This window comes from Rana temporaria, chromosome 7 (assembly GCF_905171775.1).
Source record: "Rana temporaria chromosome 7, aRanTem1.1, whole genome shotgun sequence".
NCBI lineage: Eukaryota > Metazoa > Chordata > Amphibia > Anura > Ranidae > Rana > Rana temporaria.
Genome location: NC_053495.1, coordinates 113,969,919 through 113,985,095, shown reverse-complemented (window position 1 = coordinate 113,985,095; position 15,177 = coordinate 113,969,919). Strand labels below are relative to the sequence as shown.

Genomic DNA, 15,177 nt, shown 5'->3' with positions numbered 1-15,177 from the left:
AAACTTTAATGAAAACGATTGCGCTTTCTGCTTACATTCTTAACTGACATGCATTGTTATTCAGCCCATTTAGGTCAGAGTCTGTCGAAGGATTCCTGTCTCCCGGCCGCTGTGGCAGTCGTAATGGTGAAAAAGATTGGGAGAATGCCTCTACTACTTCTTCAGTAGCATCAGCAACAGAGTATACAGGTGAGCAATGTGTGTATACCCAGAATATGTTGATTTTTCACTTTCTGTTCTACATTTTCAGTTAACACCAGTTATCTCTTGCCCACAGGACCAAAATTATACAAAGAGCCCAGTGCTAAATCAAATAAATATATCATCCAGAATGCTATCTCTCACTGTTGCCTGGCTGGCAAAGTGAATGAAGGTCAAAAGAATAAGATATTGGAGGTCAGTATGTAGAAGATGTTTGATAAACGAGGAACGAATATGTCATTGTTGTGTATAGTTAATCTTTTTTTTTTTAATCGCAGTTAGACACATTTCTTATTTTATTGAAATATAGTTTGTCTTGACACATGCACATCGGATTTGGATGGATGTGAGGTTTTCCCAATTAAAGCTTTTTTTTCATTGATATTAATGAAGCAGTTAGTGTGAATGTTTGGTGAATGTCACAGGTGGTTAAAACAGTGGATATCATCGGTGCAGATGGCAGGTAAAACTTATGTGAAGCCTACAACTCACAAGCAGAATATTACATTGTATGTGCAGCACCGTATCTACAAAGCAACTTAAAAAAAAAAAAAAAGTTTACAGTTCCATTTGTCTTGATTTTCGTGCAGTTAGACACCACTGTCCTAGCCTGGACACAGTAAGATGTGTTAAAACTATTTTTACCCCAAAGTTACATTACCACTACATTTTAAAAATGCAGTGGATATTCAGAATGTGCTCCTGGCTCAACACAGGAAATATGCAGAAGGGTTGGAGGAGTCTTACCCCTTTGCCTCATCTACTTTAACTGCAAATACACTTCAACATGCAGAGCCTGACTCTCACCCTGGAGTTCTGCTAACCTCTCTGGCAAGCCTTCTGCATAAAGTTGCTTCCCCACTTTTACAAGAAGTGCGTGCATGCAGGCAGTTTTCTTCCCTTGCATTTGGGTGCTTGGGACACCCCTCTTAGCCCATTGACTAACCCCTTGTGTGTGGCATATCCTTCAGCAGCCTCTCATCCCCCCCCCCCCTTGTACCTGTCTTCCCAGGTCATCCTGAGTTCTCTATATTTTGGAACCCCTGGATCCCATAAAAGCAGGAACTTGGTCTCTGGCGTTGTATACCTACCAGAATTTCCCTCCCCATAGCTCCAATCCTGCTAAGGAAGTCTACATCCTGTGTTGATAAGTACACTTTTTTCCACCTGTCAGGGGTATCTCTCTACGTTTCCCTTCAGGGGCTTTTAGGGAACCTATTGTGTTGGTCCCCTCTTCTCTTGCTCTCTTGTTGACTCTTGATCCTCTTTAAAGACATCCATGAAATCACTTGGGACCAAGAAGCACCCTTGTGCGATTTAGCAGTCATTTGAGGTGTATGGAGTGGTCTCGTCTCCCAATAATGGAGGGACTCTATTTTATGGGAGTGCCCCAAACCCTGGGGCATTAGTCTGGTTCCAAAGAAAATTTGGTCCTAGTTTCTTCATGGTATCCCATTGAGTTGGTCTCCATTAAAGGGGTTGTAAAGACAAAAATATTTTCCTCTTAAATTAAAGTCTGACAGTAGCTGATAAAGTAAAAAGTAATGTTTTGCATTATAACTAGTTTGATACCTGTTGAAATCGAGCTGTTTTATTCACCTCCGTCACTCCTGAATCATTATTCTCACGGACTTCCTGGTTTGCGGTGCGCATTCATTCTTGCTACATCACGGCCTAATAGGAACTACAGTTCCCATTAGGCTTAGCCTCCATGCCTGTGAGGGATAAGATGGCATCTTCACGCAGGGCTGTAGTCATAGGGAGGGGGTGAGCACATTCTGCTTTCCACCATGCAAAACGGCTCAGATGCTGGTGGAAAGCAAGAAGAGGAGAGACAGGAAATGGCATTTTCAAACCTGAATTACTGTATTTTGGAGGTCAAAAGGAAAAACGAGGTAAGTGATATTTAAATGCTCTAACTTACAGCAATCAATTGATCTAATAAAAAACGAACCTTTAGTGTTCCTTTAAGTGTTGTAAGACCTCTAACTCCGGGAAGATTTGGGAGTCCTCCCTGTGGCAGGATGAGTGGCTTGACTGATGTGGCGCGTTTGTCTCTCAATCTCACAGTTTTCCTTAGAGACATTGCATTGCTAACTTGCTTCTCATTAAGGATGAGCTCCAGCGTGTTCGCACAGTCCATCTGCAGACCCCGCCAGGAAGTCTGCACCGCGCTGCGCTAATCACAAGCAGGGAGACATTTCCCGATGCTCGGCTGCAGAGATCAGGAAATGTCTCCCTGCCTGTGATTTGGCGCAGCTCATCCTTACTTCTCATTACCTGCTAGTCCCTTCTTCAAAGAGAGTTACGTTGTGTGAAGCTCCCCATTATGGGACGTTTTGGGCAACAAAATATAAGTATTAACAGACATATCAAACTTTTTTATTATAATCGAACATGATAAAAGTCCATTGGATAAAAGACAATTGCGGCTGTATATTTGACAAACATTATAACATGATATAAGCTGGTGTTGCAAGATCACATTACAGAAGATACCCTTCATGCTTATTGCAAACCATATGCCGCTTTTGTAGCTTGTTGGTAGGGAATAGGCTTATGTTATTTAGCTTAACTGTTCCCATTTACTAAAATTGCACAGAAACTGCTCTGTTTTGTTTATCTGCTTCTCTTTCACTGAGGTATTTCAGGCTCATGTTTATGCACTGGCTCTCAAGTTGTACCCATTGCAGCTTATATGTTTTGTGATGCTTGACCTGTTTCATCGGTTTATATTTTGTTATATATACTTGCCGGGGTGGGGTGGCGAGGGTTGGGGGTTCGCTTAATCGGCTCTGTCCACCCACTTCCCCACTTGGGACCGCGCTCCCGTTTGGGGTAATCCCCGGAGGAGCGCATTAGCCGCTTTTAAGGCTACTTTTGTTTTTCTCCAGCCTCTGCACGCTCTAGTGTCAGCCTCCTAACCTCGCTTTCCTTCTTTTCACCTTCATTTTCTCTCTCCTAACCACTCTAGGTCTCTGCTCCTGGCAGACGTGGTCAAGGAGGCCAACCATTATTTTAAGACGAACATTACACACGACAGTGACATTGGGGTGGTGTGGGAGGCGCACAAGGCCGTGATAAGGGGGGTGCTTAGTAAGCACGGTGCCAGATTAAAAAAGGCTTGGACAACACAACTGGACGCACTCCTGGTTAGACTACAAAACTTAGAAGCATCACACAAGGCTGCCCCGACCAGACAGCTTGGGGGGAATTAGACACTGTTCGCTTGCAGATTACTGACCTTCTGCGGTATAGAGCCAAGGCGGCGATCCAGGTCTGCCGGAGAAAGACATATGAATCGGGTAATAAATGTGGCAGACTCCTGGCCCAATCATTGTGAGCACAGCGCACGGCCTCCTATATACCGCACATTCTTTCCGCTACCGGACAGAAACGATCCCTACCTCAACAAATCTCACAAGAATTCAGATCCTTTTATAGCTCCCTATATAACCTACCCGAAGCCCCGGCAATGCAGGCAGACATGACAGACTACTTAGACCGTGCCGCTATGCCATTACTACCAACCGACTCCCGGGAACTCCTGGAGGAACCCATCACTTTTCCAGGGATACAGTTGGCCCTGAAAGTGCCAAGCCAGGCAAAGCCCCAGGCCCTGACGGTCTCACCAACCTATACTATAAGACCCTCCTTCCCTCTCTTGGCCCACACCTAGTCACCCTGTGTAACGGCTACCCAGGTAGTGTGAGGGTCTCAGCCGTTGGAGACGTCCTTTTCCCTGGCAAGCTGCGATAGGCAGGTACCGCCGGTATATCCCATCGAACGCCCTTTCAAGAAACGAGACAGGCTACGTTTGCAGAGTCAAGCAGACTGAACTTTAATGCCACATTTTTCCTCCTTATATCTGGTTACAAACTGTACAGAAACAAATGACACTCCCTTGAGCCAATCAGCCGCTAGCCGTCTTGGCTCCTAAACTTAACTTGATCAGACAATAGAATTCAATTAACCTTTAAAACAATTATCACTCACACACAATCCCCATCAGCATACACCTCACAGGGGGCTGTTACCTACACAAAAGAGAGTTCATTAGCTATGCGAAAGGAACATTAGCATTCAGCAGTGAAAGAGACCCTTTGTCCAGTTAACCCTTTGAGCTCAGAATACACTGTGGTACATCCAATTGTGACAAGCCATGCAGTTCCTTGTAGTCCTCCCTGCATGAAGATTATCGATGTCCCGGCAGCATGCATAGGTCCGTTACACCCTGTATAACCGTATCCGCTCGGGAACATCTTTCCACACCACTACGCTACTTGCCCACATCTCGGTTATACCGAAGGAGGGAAGGATACGGCCTTCTGTGGGAGCTATAGACCAATCTCCCTCCTAAATATGGACCTAAAGACTTTTACCAAAATCTTGGCCACCAGGCTGCAACGATATTTGCCCCACCTGATAAATCTTGATCAGGTTGGATTTGTCCCTACCAGAGAGGCCAAAGTTCTCAACCTACTCCACATAGTGGTAAACCGTATAACACCTGGTATCTTCATTGGGACAGACGTGGAAAAAGCGTTTGACCGGGTGAACTGGAGATTCATGTTTGCGACGCTGAGACATATAGGCCTGGGAGATAAGATGCTGAACTGGGTAGCCGTGGCCTATAAGACTCTGACCGCCAGGGTGAGGGTGAATGGCGTACTCTCCGACGCATTCTCGATTACAAACGGGACCAGACAGGGGTGTCCTCTGTCACCCCTTCTGTTTGACTTACCCTGGAGCCATTCCTCTGCCACGTCCGACATAACCCTAACACTTCTAGATTGTAAGCTCTAACGAGCAGGGCCCTCTGATCCCTCCTGTATTGATTGTATTGTGACTGTACTGTCTTCCCTGATGTAAAGCACTGCGCAAACTGTTGGCACTATATAAATCCTGTATAATAATAATTACGGGAATAGAGGCCAAGGGGACGCAGCACCAGGTATCCGCTTATGCGGATTACTTGGTGTTCTCCCTTACAAAGCCGGAGACCTCACTTCCGGACCTTTTGCAGGAATTTGACGCGTATGGCTGCCTTTCCAATTTAAAAATTAACTTTAGCAAATCTGAGGCTATGGGCGTGGGGATCCCGGGTCAAAGGCTTACCCGTCTTAGAGATGGATTTAGGCTGAAGTGGACAGACACGGCCTTGAAGTACTTGGGCACCTTTATCCCCACATCCATGGCCCAGCTTTTCAAACTTAACTTTCCACCCCTTTTGAAAAATGTCCAAAAGCTGTTGGACAGCTGGGACGGCGGGCTTCACTCATGGTTTGGCTGTTGTAACATCCTTCAGATGATGATACTGCCCAAGTTCCTTTACCTCCTACAGGCCCTTCCGATTCGCATCCCCGGGGACTTTTTTAAACAAGTCCAGGCCACGTTCTCACGGTTCCTCTGGGCGGGGAGAAGCCAGCGTTTAAAACAAACCACCCTCACCTCCCTGACGACACACGGGGGCCTGGCAGTGCCAGATATCCGCGCATATTGTCACGCTACGCACCTCAGTAGGTGGATTGATTGGTGCAGACATAAAGATACCAAACTCTGGACACAATTAGAGCAGGACCAGAGTGACATACCCCTGCAGGGTATCCCGTGGTGCCACGCAGACCTACCCCACACACTTAAGCGTCACCCCCTGATTGGCAACACCGCCAGTGTCTGCTCATATATACTATCTAAAACCTCCCTGGCAAACCGAGACTCCCCACTGAGACCGGTGATGGGTCACCCCTATTCGAACCAGGCCTGCGGGATGGGAAATTACGTTGGCTGCGGGACGCGGGGCTGCACCAGGCCACCCACTACAGTGTACAGGGGAGATGGAGGACATATACGGAACTGACTGACCCGGCCGGCCCATACAGGTTAGCTTTTTTGAGGGCCCAACAACTCGGCCATTTTCTGAGCAGACTACCGCCACCCCCAGCACCTCCCAATGGCCTCTTATGGCCTGGGAGGAGCTTTGCGTAGAGACTGGGACGGTACCCCATATGCTGTCCTTAGCCTACTCCCTGCTGATGACGCCACCGGGAAATGGTCCAATCCCCTTCTTCACTAGGTGGGAGGGAGATCTGGATTACCAGTTTACAACCCACCAAAAACAACATACTGTATACTCTCATTTATCCACAAATCCTCTCTGTGCGCTAAGACGCAGGAGACAAATTACAAAATTTTCACGAGGTAGTATAGGACCCCTCCCCTGCTGAGCTTTGCTGGCGCTGTCAGGGAGGAGAGGGCACCATCCTCCACATATTGTGGTCCTGCCCTCGACTGCAGAGTTTCTGGGGGGAGGTTCGCCGCGTGACTCAAAAATTTTCAGACCGCTCGGTACCAGAATACCCGGCCTTCTTCCTATTGCATGCTACAGATACGACGGCCTGTGGTGAGACACCTTCTGGATGCGGCCAAAGCCTGCATCCCTCTTAACTGGAAGTCCCCCGACCCCTCAACTGTTGCCCAGTGGCTTCGAAGAGTGGATGACGTCAGCAGAATGGAGGACTTGATCCTCTCAAGTCAACAAAGGCAGGAGGCTTACTCCAAGATGTGGTAACTCTGGAACATTTTTAAATATTCCAATGAGGGACAAAACCTCAGGGGAACAACCCTGGCATCTTGAGCTCCTGTCCCCCCTCGCCCCATGCGGCTGCTGTGGGTACGAAGGTGTCCTTGTGTGTCCGTGTTCGCGGGCATGCCTGCCTCTCCTGTCCCCCCCTCCCCCCCCTTTTTCACACCCTTTTCGGGTGCGCCCTTGGAGAGGGCACTACCTTGTATTTTCTTCGCTGCCCTGCTCTACTGTCTACTCTCTTGTCTCTTCTTCTCTTCTTACGATATACAGGAAAATGTGATGGGGGGGGCTGTGTGCCCGCAGGGCTCCGGGTCGCCAATTCTCACACCTTTCTGGGCGCTCTGCGCCAGGTGGGGGGTATGGTTTGTCACCTAAGGACCCCTATCACCTGTCCTGGCTGTGCTTGCACTAGTGGAGTACCTGTTTTGTGATGTTACCAGCTGTATTGTTGTTAATGTAATGCTTTACTGGTTATTGTGGCCCCTGGGGGCCGGCCTCTCTGTTATAAATAAAAATAAATGTGCTTGTCTTGCAAAACGCTCTCAAACCAAGTTACTCTCAAACCAAGGTTTTGCTGTATTACTATTTGGCTTGGAAGTACCCCTCAGATTGTGTTGGAATGGTTCCCTTTTGAGAGCCAATTTGTTAAATGCTCATCTATACCTGTCATGGATCTGCCAGTGACCCACCCACCTTTAACAGAAAAACTACTGGAAAGGTGTGCTTATCGTGTATGTGTGTGTGTGTGTGTGTGTGTGTGCACACAGTTGTGGGATGGTTGCAATGCAGCCCCATTCACTTGGGAGTATACTTCCAGCTTCAGTTACAGCATGTGTACAACCCCCCGCTGCTGCTTCTGCAACTCAACTAAAGGAGGAGTAGTTGGGAGTGGTAAAAACAGCTCAACCACATGGTTTTACCGCCCCTCCAACCTCACGTGAACAAACCATTGGTTCACATCTGTGTGACTGCATGTATTCATTTCAGTGGGCTGCCCTACCTGCTGAAATGCAGGGAAAGTAGTCCCCGACCCTTTTTTGAAATTGAGCAGTACAAAAAACAGCCTGCATTTGCCATTAAGAATTGCACTTCTAAAGAGCAGAGCATTTGTCTGTGTGTCAGGAACGAGCATGATTTTTCTGTGCGTTCCACGACACCCTGGTGGGTCCTTGCGTAATCACCCCTCTGCCATTTGGATGTAGAAAGAAGCCCTTCAACGCCCTCTGCTGCTCCCCTTCAATTGTGTCTTTTTACCTCATTGCATCTTCCCAGTTTTTCTAGGGTTTCTTCTCTCTTAAATCCTTTGCTCCAGTCCTTATATTTACTGGGACCTCCTCCCAGAACAAAAGCCGCACCATCCATCCGTCATTTGATGGTGGGAGGGCGAAAAGCGGTTAAAGTGGTTCTAAAGCAGTTTTGGAATGGAATGCATTAAGGTAAAACTTTTTTAGGCATCTGCATCAGCCTGCAGTTTTTACCCTTGTATAGTCTCTTTTGTTGTCAGCTGTTATGTTTGGATATTTTAGCCTAACTTCACTTTCTTATCTTATTACAGGAAATGGAGAAATCAAACGCCCATAATTTCCTGATCCTCTTTCGTGACTCGGGGTGCCAGTTCCGATCAGTGTACACCTACTATCCAGAAACTGAAGAGATTAATAAGCTGGTGGGAATTGGGCCACGCTCCATATCTCGGAAAATGATTGACGGCCTCTACAAGTACAATTCTGATCGCAAGCAATTCAGCCACATTCCAGCCAAAACCATGTCTGCTAGTGTTGATGCTGTGACCATCCACAGCCATCTATGGCAGGCTAAGAGACCTGCCACCCCTAAAAAACTTCTCTCCCCCAAGGCATAGCAATGACGGGCAAAGAAAAGACCCACCTGACATTTTGATGACATGAGTCATTATTTATTGCCAATGAGACTCTTGGGTGAACACAAGACTCTTCCTATGGCTGTCTACACACAACTGGAATGTAGGACAGTATTGACAAGGGGTGGGCAAGGGTGGGGAAAGAAAAGGGATGCAGGAGGGAGGTTATTTATCACAGAACTTTTTCATTTGCGTATATTGGAGGGTAAGCTGTATGTTTATTTGAATTTTAAGCGCACGTGCGGTTTTAACTTTTGACAATGAAGCACTGACCTTTGTCCATCGTCAATGAGTGGAATGACTTGACATCTCCAGGCTTATATGTTTTTTTATTTTATTTTTTTAATTATGTGTTGAGTGTGGGCAAGATGATGTTGAGCTCAATGAGTCAATTGGATTTGATTTCTGTTTCGTTGATTGGAGAAGTGTGTAACCAGTTTAAAATGCTAACGGTTTACTGCCAGAATGGATCACAGTCTACTCCTCAGCAAGGGTTGCTGAGCTCTATAGCAGTGAGTGGCTCGAGAAATGGACCAGCTTACCTCAAAATTGTAAAGCCAGTAAGCATGTGTTTGGATAAAAGCATCACTAATATTATACTTGTTTTTAGGGTGAATTGTTACAAAGAACTGACTATTTAAGTACTCTCTCCTGGCTGACATTCCCAGAATGCATTGTGCATAGTGTTATTTATGCTCTGCATTTTTATTCAAATGACATGACTGAAAGTGACTGTATATGTTTTTTTCTACTACTTGTGTAATTTTACTACATTATTATTTTTTTTTTTCATTTGGTTATATTTAAAATGTTATATAATGATGTAGAACCAGAGCCTTCACACAGAAAAAATAGTCTTAACCTTTTGCTGCTGTCACTTTAATATTTTCACATAATTTGTAAGATTTTAGTGGAGTTTAGCATTTCAAAGTACTTTTTTTGGAAGGTAAAGGCTGCTCTCCATGGAGAAGTCACTGAAGTGTGGGCACTGCTGGACGAATTAGAGTGGCACACCATGGCTACCCTTTGGAGACAGATATGCCACTCAATATAACAGTAGAATCTCTACTTGGACAAATATACATATGCTAAACATATTGGGAGACACTAGCCGTTACATCTGACTTCCATTGAAAAGAAAGAGTAAACAGTGTTATGAGTGATAAGAGTATTAGACTGCAAAGAATAACACTAATGCTGCAAGACAGGAAGCCGCCATCTTGTCTTGTTCAGTGTATGCACTTTCAAGGATGAAAGAAAAGTGTGATTGTCTGTATTTTTTATTCAGGTTTTTAAACTGGGTATGACTGCAGTTATAAGAATTATTGTTGGCCATCATATTTTACACACAAATCATGTTTGGCTATTAAAAGCTGTCTGCATAGCAGAAAAATGATATGGTCATTAGTATTTCCACTTATGCTTCAGTTTGGGGTGTGGATTTAGCACATAACACTATATGTTACATTAAACTTGGCTTACATTCTCTTGCCAAACACTTGGCTGTTATTCAGATAGTATTACAAAAGTATTCTTCCATTTTTAATACTGGTACTGCAGTGTTAATCTCATTATCTGACAGAAATGTTGATATTCACACCCCACATTATTTTGTATGTGTTACTGAAATAAACTCCTTTTGCTGACCACATGTTCTAGATAGAAAGTGGTAATTTTAGCCCCATTTGACATTTCGTGTTGCTAGGGAGCTCTTATAGGCTTTACAGCCACACAAAAGATCAGTATTTGCAGTGGGTATCCCCTCGCAGAGGTTTCTGGATTTGACCTTGTGCACCAGAGTGATTTACCTTGTGCACCTAGTTGCTATTGTATAAATACCCTAAACAAATGACCAAGCACCTTAGAGGGGGACGTTAAAGGGGTCTGCACTTAAGGTTATGTATCTGGTGTTGTTGATCCTTAAATAAACTGCATGTTGGAAACATTTTAATATTAATTAGCTTTTTTTAAGTTGTTACAGAGTTATAAGTGAAAGCACTCATGAGTGCCATTTATTTCATTTTTAAATGCAGTTGATTTACCAATTTTGTGTTGCCTAATTTAATGAGGCTGACACTTTTTGAATGAGATGCTATGCATTCTAGACACATCAATGTGTTTTTCATATTTACCCAGTAGTAAATATTACCTTTGTATTTGGGAAAGGGGCATGCACTTTATTCTCCGAATTTGCCACCTAAGGGCCCTTTTACATGGGACGGATCCGTGATGATCCGCCCCGTGAACCTCCACTTGCTCAGCGGGGATTGCTCCGCTGATCCTCGCTGAGCCAGCGGATGACAGGGCGGTCCCCGCACACTGTGCAGGGACCACCCTGTCAGATCTCTGCTATCCCCTATGGGTGGATCGGATGAACACGGACCGTCTGTCCATGTTCACCCCATCTGCTCTGCAGACGGATGGAAAAATAGGATTTTCCTCCGTCTGCAGAATCGGAGGATTGCAGACACTGATGAGATCGGGTGTCAGCGGATGTTCATCCGCTGACACCCGCTATCTCATAGGGATCAATGTATGTGCCTTTTTCATCCATAAACGGATGGATGAAAAAGCAGACATACCGTCCGCATGTGTGAAAGGGGCCTAACTGTAACTGAAAATTACAAAGAGGATTTGATCTTGGTGCCACTGTAAATCATTTAGCCCACTTATCATTGGTGTGATTGGCTATTTTTGCTTTCCAATGTTTAACTAAAATGTCTCTTTTTCTATATATAGTATTTTGGAAAATCATTTGCATTCTCAACATAATAAATGCTAAATTATTTATGTCCCTTTATAGAAAAAAATAATCTTTTGCCGGACTTGGCAGGCTTGCCGTAAGTACTACTGATGACGTTTTCCTAAGGGAATTAAGCTACGTCCGCTGCAATTTTATCATTCCTAAGGTAGCCCCAGTTTTGGCTCCAAACTTTTCTATATATTTCGGAAAAAGAGGATGGCATTTCACACTGAGAGTATCCAGAAGATACCTCCTCCCAAAACTAAGATCTCGGTGTTTCTGGCAAATTGAATTTCTTTCTCATCTCTTAAAACAGAGGAATTGCTGTGTTTAAGATCCTTCCTTTTAAACTATCAGTGTTGCCTAACCACTGCCGCCATAGGACAGTAAGGTGATGGAGCAAGCTTTTCAGTTAGATTTTCCCTAGCGTCCAAAAAAAAAAGGGGAATCCTGCTGTATTCCGCGCTAGCAAGGTCTTGTAGGAGATGGAGAAACGCATAACTGCAGGTAGATCTTGTCTTTGATCTTCTAAAACTACAGGGTGAATCAACCCGCCAAATCCTAAACATAAATGGAAATAATTGATTTTAAGAATATCCAACATTTTATTGATGAATGTATATTCCTAAGCACTAATAGAACTAAGGGCAAATATTTTAACCTTTTGGACTTGACCACATATGTTCTCACTATGTGCTGTCCTTAAAAATAAAATGTGTGGAATGTTTTCTTTTTTCCATGTTGAGGTACATGTAGGCATCTGATGCCTGTATAATCTGACCAGATTGTAAACAGATTGGGCTGTATTCGGAGTATCTGAAAACTGACCATATACTATAACATTTGATTTTACCATCTCCTTTACATCAACTATGTAATGCTGGAGCCTGCCTAATTTGTTACTAATGTAATGGACAGTTTAGGTTTCTCCTCATATCGCATACATCTAAAGGAGATTTCGCAATCTGATTGTAAAACGTATGGTCAGCTTTAGGCTGCAAATTTTTTTTATTTTTACCTTCTCACCGCAGTTTAGTGGGTTGTACTTTGTATTGCCTATTGATAGATCGAAGGATAAATATGGACTTCTGATGAATCTCAGCAAACGCTTAATCAAATATGGCCACCCTGCTTGCTTTTGTAATTAAACTACATTTTATATGCATATCAAAATGCCAAATCTGACAAATGTATGTGAGAATTTGGCAAAATATCTTGGACGTGATTGTTTTTTGTCCTAGCGCTGATCTAAGATCTGTCCCTAGGAGTAGAAGCTGCCCTTTTAGTGTTGATCATTTCAGTATCCAGTAAGCCAATATTTTTGTTTTAAGAAATACAGGTACATTCCTTTACAAAAATTGATTAGTATCTACACTATACTGCAATTTTCCAGTTTTAAAGTTGGAGTTATTTTTCAAAGTATTACAAAAAAATATTTCTTTTTTTTTTCTAAACATAATTTTCAATACACTTTTAATGTTCACTGCCTGTTTACATTTAGTTTCCTATACTGGTATATGTACTTTGGGTTTATTTTAGAACCATTGGAGCGTCCAACAGCAATACATGATCTTTGTCAGACTGTCAAAAACTTTGTATTGACAGAACAAGAAACAGAACTTGAGGTGGTAAATATGCAAAGCTTAGAATGGGTTGTTAGACCCAGGTAATGTCTATGTATATTTTAACCAGAATGTCTGTTAATAATGCTAACTGACTTTTAGTAAATCCAAAGCTAGACAGAACTTGGAATGGCTGCAAGAAAGTCATGAGTCTGTGTTTTAGTGCCTATAAATGACGTACACATTTTCCATTGAATAGACACTATTATACTTTTTTCAGCAAGGTAGTGCAAAATGCAGTGATGATGTACAACATGCAGTAATTTATGGCATCCAATCAACAATCATCTGTCTCTTCTTGAATGTAGGTATTTTAGTTGCTATGGGTTACATGACATGAAACACTATCATTGCCTTTGTATACTGTCTTGATGAATGAGCTTGTATATTGTTATGTAAAAAATATATATATATATATATATATATATATATATTGGGGAATTGTGCAGATACTATTTGTGTGAGCCTCTTGTACTATTGCCAAGAATGATGGAGACTGAATAATCTTTGTGTACTTGTCATTTATTTGACCATTTTACAGTGACGTTCACCTGGGAAATGTCAGGAGTTGCTGCTTGTTTACTGCCCTGATTTTTTGATAGTGTTACTTTGAGAATAGATACAGCCAAATATCGGGTTTTACTCCTCCTTTGCAGTATTGCCCACAATATTATCAGTCTGTCTTAGAGGGTGTTGAAGGCTGATAGGATTGAGAAGTGTTTGGAGTGGAATAGGACATGGAAGATGTACTGTATGACAGAGACCTTTTCTCATTCATTTCACCATGTTCACTCCAACTGATGAATAATTATTAGTAACTATATAATAACTTTAATGACACTAAAGTAATGTATCAAGAGCAACCTAAAAGCTTACTACTAGCTTCCATCGTAGACGCTTATACAAAATGAGCCAGTTTAAGCTCTTTTCCCATGGGGTTGATTCTGTTCTGATCAGTAGGGGGTCAGCTCCCAAAACCCCTGATGATTGGAGCATAGCAGGTGCAGGTGCATGACACATCTGTGTCCTTTCGGCTTCTGCAGAGCAGACACATACAGTCCACTCTGGTCTATGTGTGGCTTGGATTCCGCTGTCCCTTTTACATCTGACTCCCCTCTGCTCTGATCCACCTAAACGGAAGAGGACAAATCCCCTTTTGTTTTGTTTTTCATACCTGCCATACCTGAAGGTCGGCATTTGTAAATGGTCATAAAACTTATAACTGCTTATCCATAAGAATGCATGGATCTTCTGATCAGGTCCACCTTAAAAACTGACCTGATCAGATCGCCTGTGTGAAAGGTGTCTCGTGCCCTGTACACACGATCGGTTCATCTGATGAAAACGGTCTGATGGATTTTTTCATCAGATATCCGATGAAGCTGACTTTCATCAGTCGTGCCTACACACCATCGGTTAAAAAAACGATCGTTTCAGAACGCGGTGACGTGAAACACAACGACGTGCTGAGAAAAATTAAGTTCAATGCTTCGTGCATGCGTCGACTTGATTCTGAGCATGCATGGATTTTTAACCGATGGACGCACCCACAGACTATCATTTTTTTCTATCGGTTAGTTATCGGGTGATTTTAAAACAAGTTCCTATTTTTTTAACCGATGGATAAATAACCGATGGGGCCCACACACGATCGGTTAGTCTGATGAAAATGGTTCATTAGACCGTTTTCATCAGACAAACCGATTGTGTGTACGCGGCATTAGACTTTGTATGGAAAGTCTTGAGTGCATCTTGCTGGGTTTATTTGTGCAGGATATCTTAATGATGCAAACTTTTGTGGTGATCTAGCTTGTCAGTGCAGCAGCATGTAATCTTGGGCAGAGTAGCTGGCAATGGCTAGTAAAACATCAAACATTACCTCTCCCTTTTTCCTTTATTTTTCTAAGGCCACTTTTGAAGTAAGTTTGTACATTTGTAAAAGTGTATAAACAATATGTCAAATGGTCAAAAAAAAAAAAAACAGCGATAGCCATCTGACATAGATTTCTAGTATGGCTTTACTTTTCCAGCTGAGTCACAAATGGCAGTGATCTTCATTGAATATTAACTTTTCTGTACTTGTTGTCTACTTCTGTTGTCAATTGTCCTAACATTTGGCTTTCAATTTTCATGCCGTCCCACCAGC

At 43.3% G+C, this 15,177-nt stretch overlaps 1 protein-coding gene across 2 annotated transcripts in view; it reads left to right on the top strand.

Moving 5' to 3' along the window:
* The window catches only part of CAMSAP2 (calmodulin regulated spectrin associated protein family member 2), a 149,140-nt gene extending 138,523 nt beyond the window's left edge, over positions 1-10,617 (top strand). For both annotated transcript variants that reach the window (XM_040359857.1, XM_040359856.1), the window contains 3 exons: positions 65-189; positions 278-396; positions 8,343-10,617. In XM_040359857.1, the coding sequence (XP_040215791.1) occupies positions 65-189; positions 278-396; positions 8,343-8,648 (550 nt within the window). In that variant the 3' untranslated portion in view covers positions 8,649-10,617. The remainder of the gene's footprint in view (positions 1-64; positions 190-277; positions 397-8,342) is intronic.
* The last annotated feature ends 4,560 nt before the right edge of the window (positions 10,618-15,177 follow it).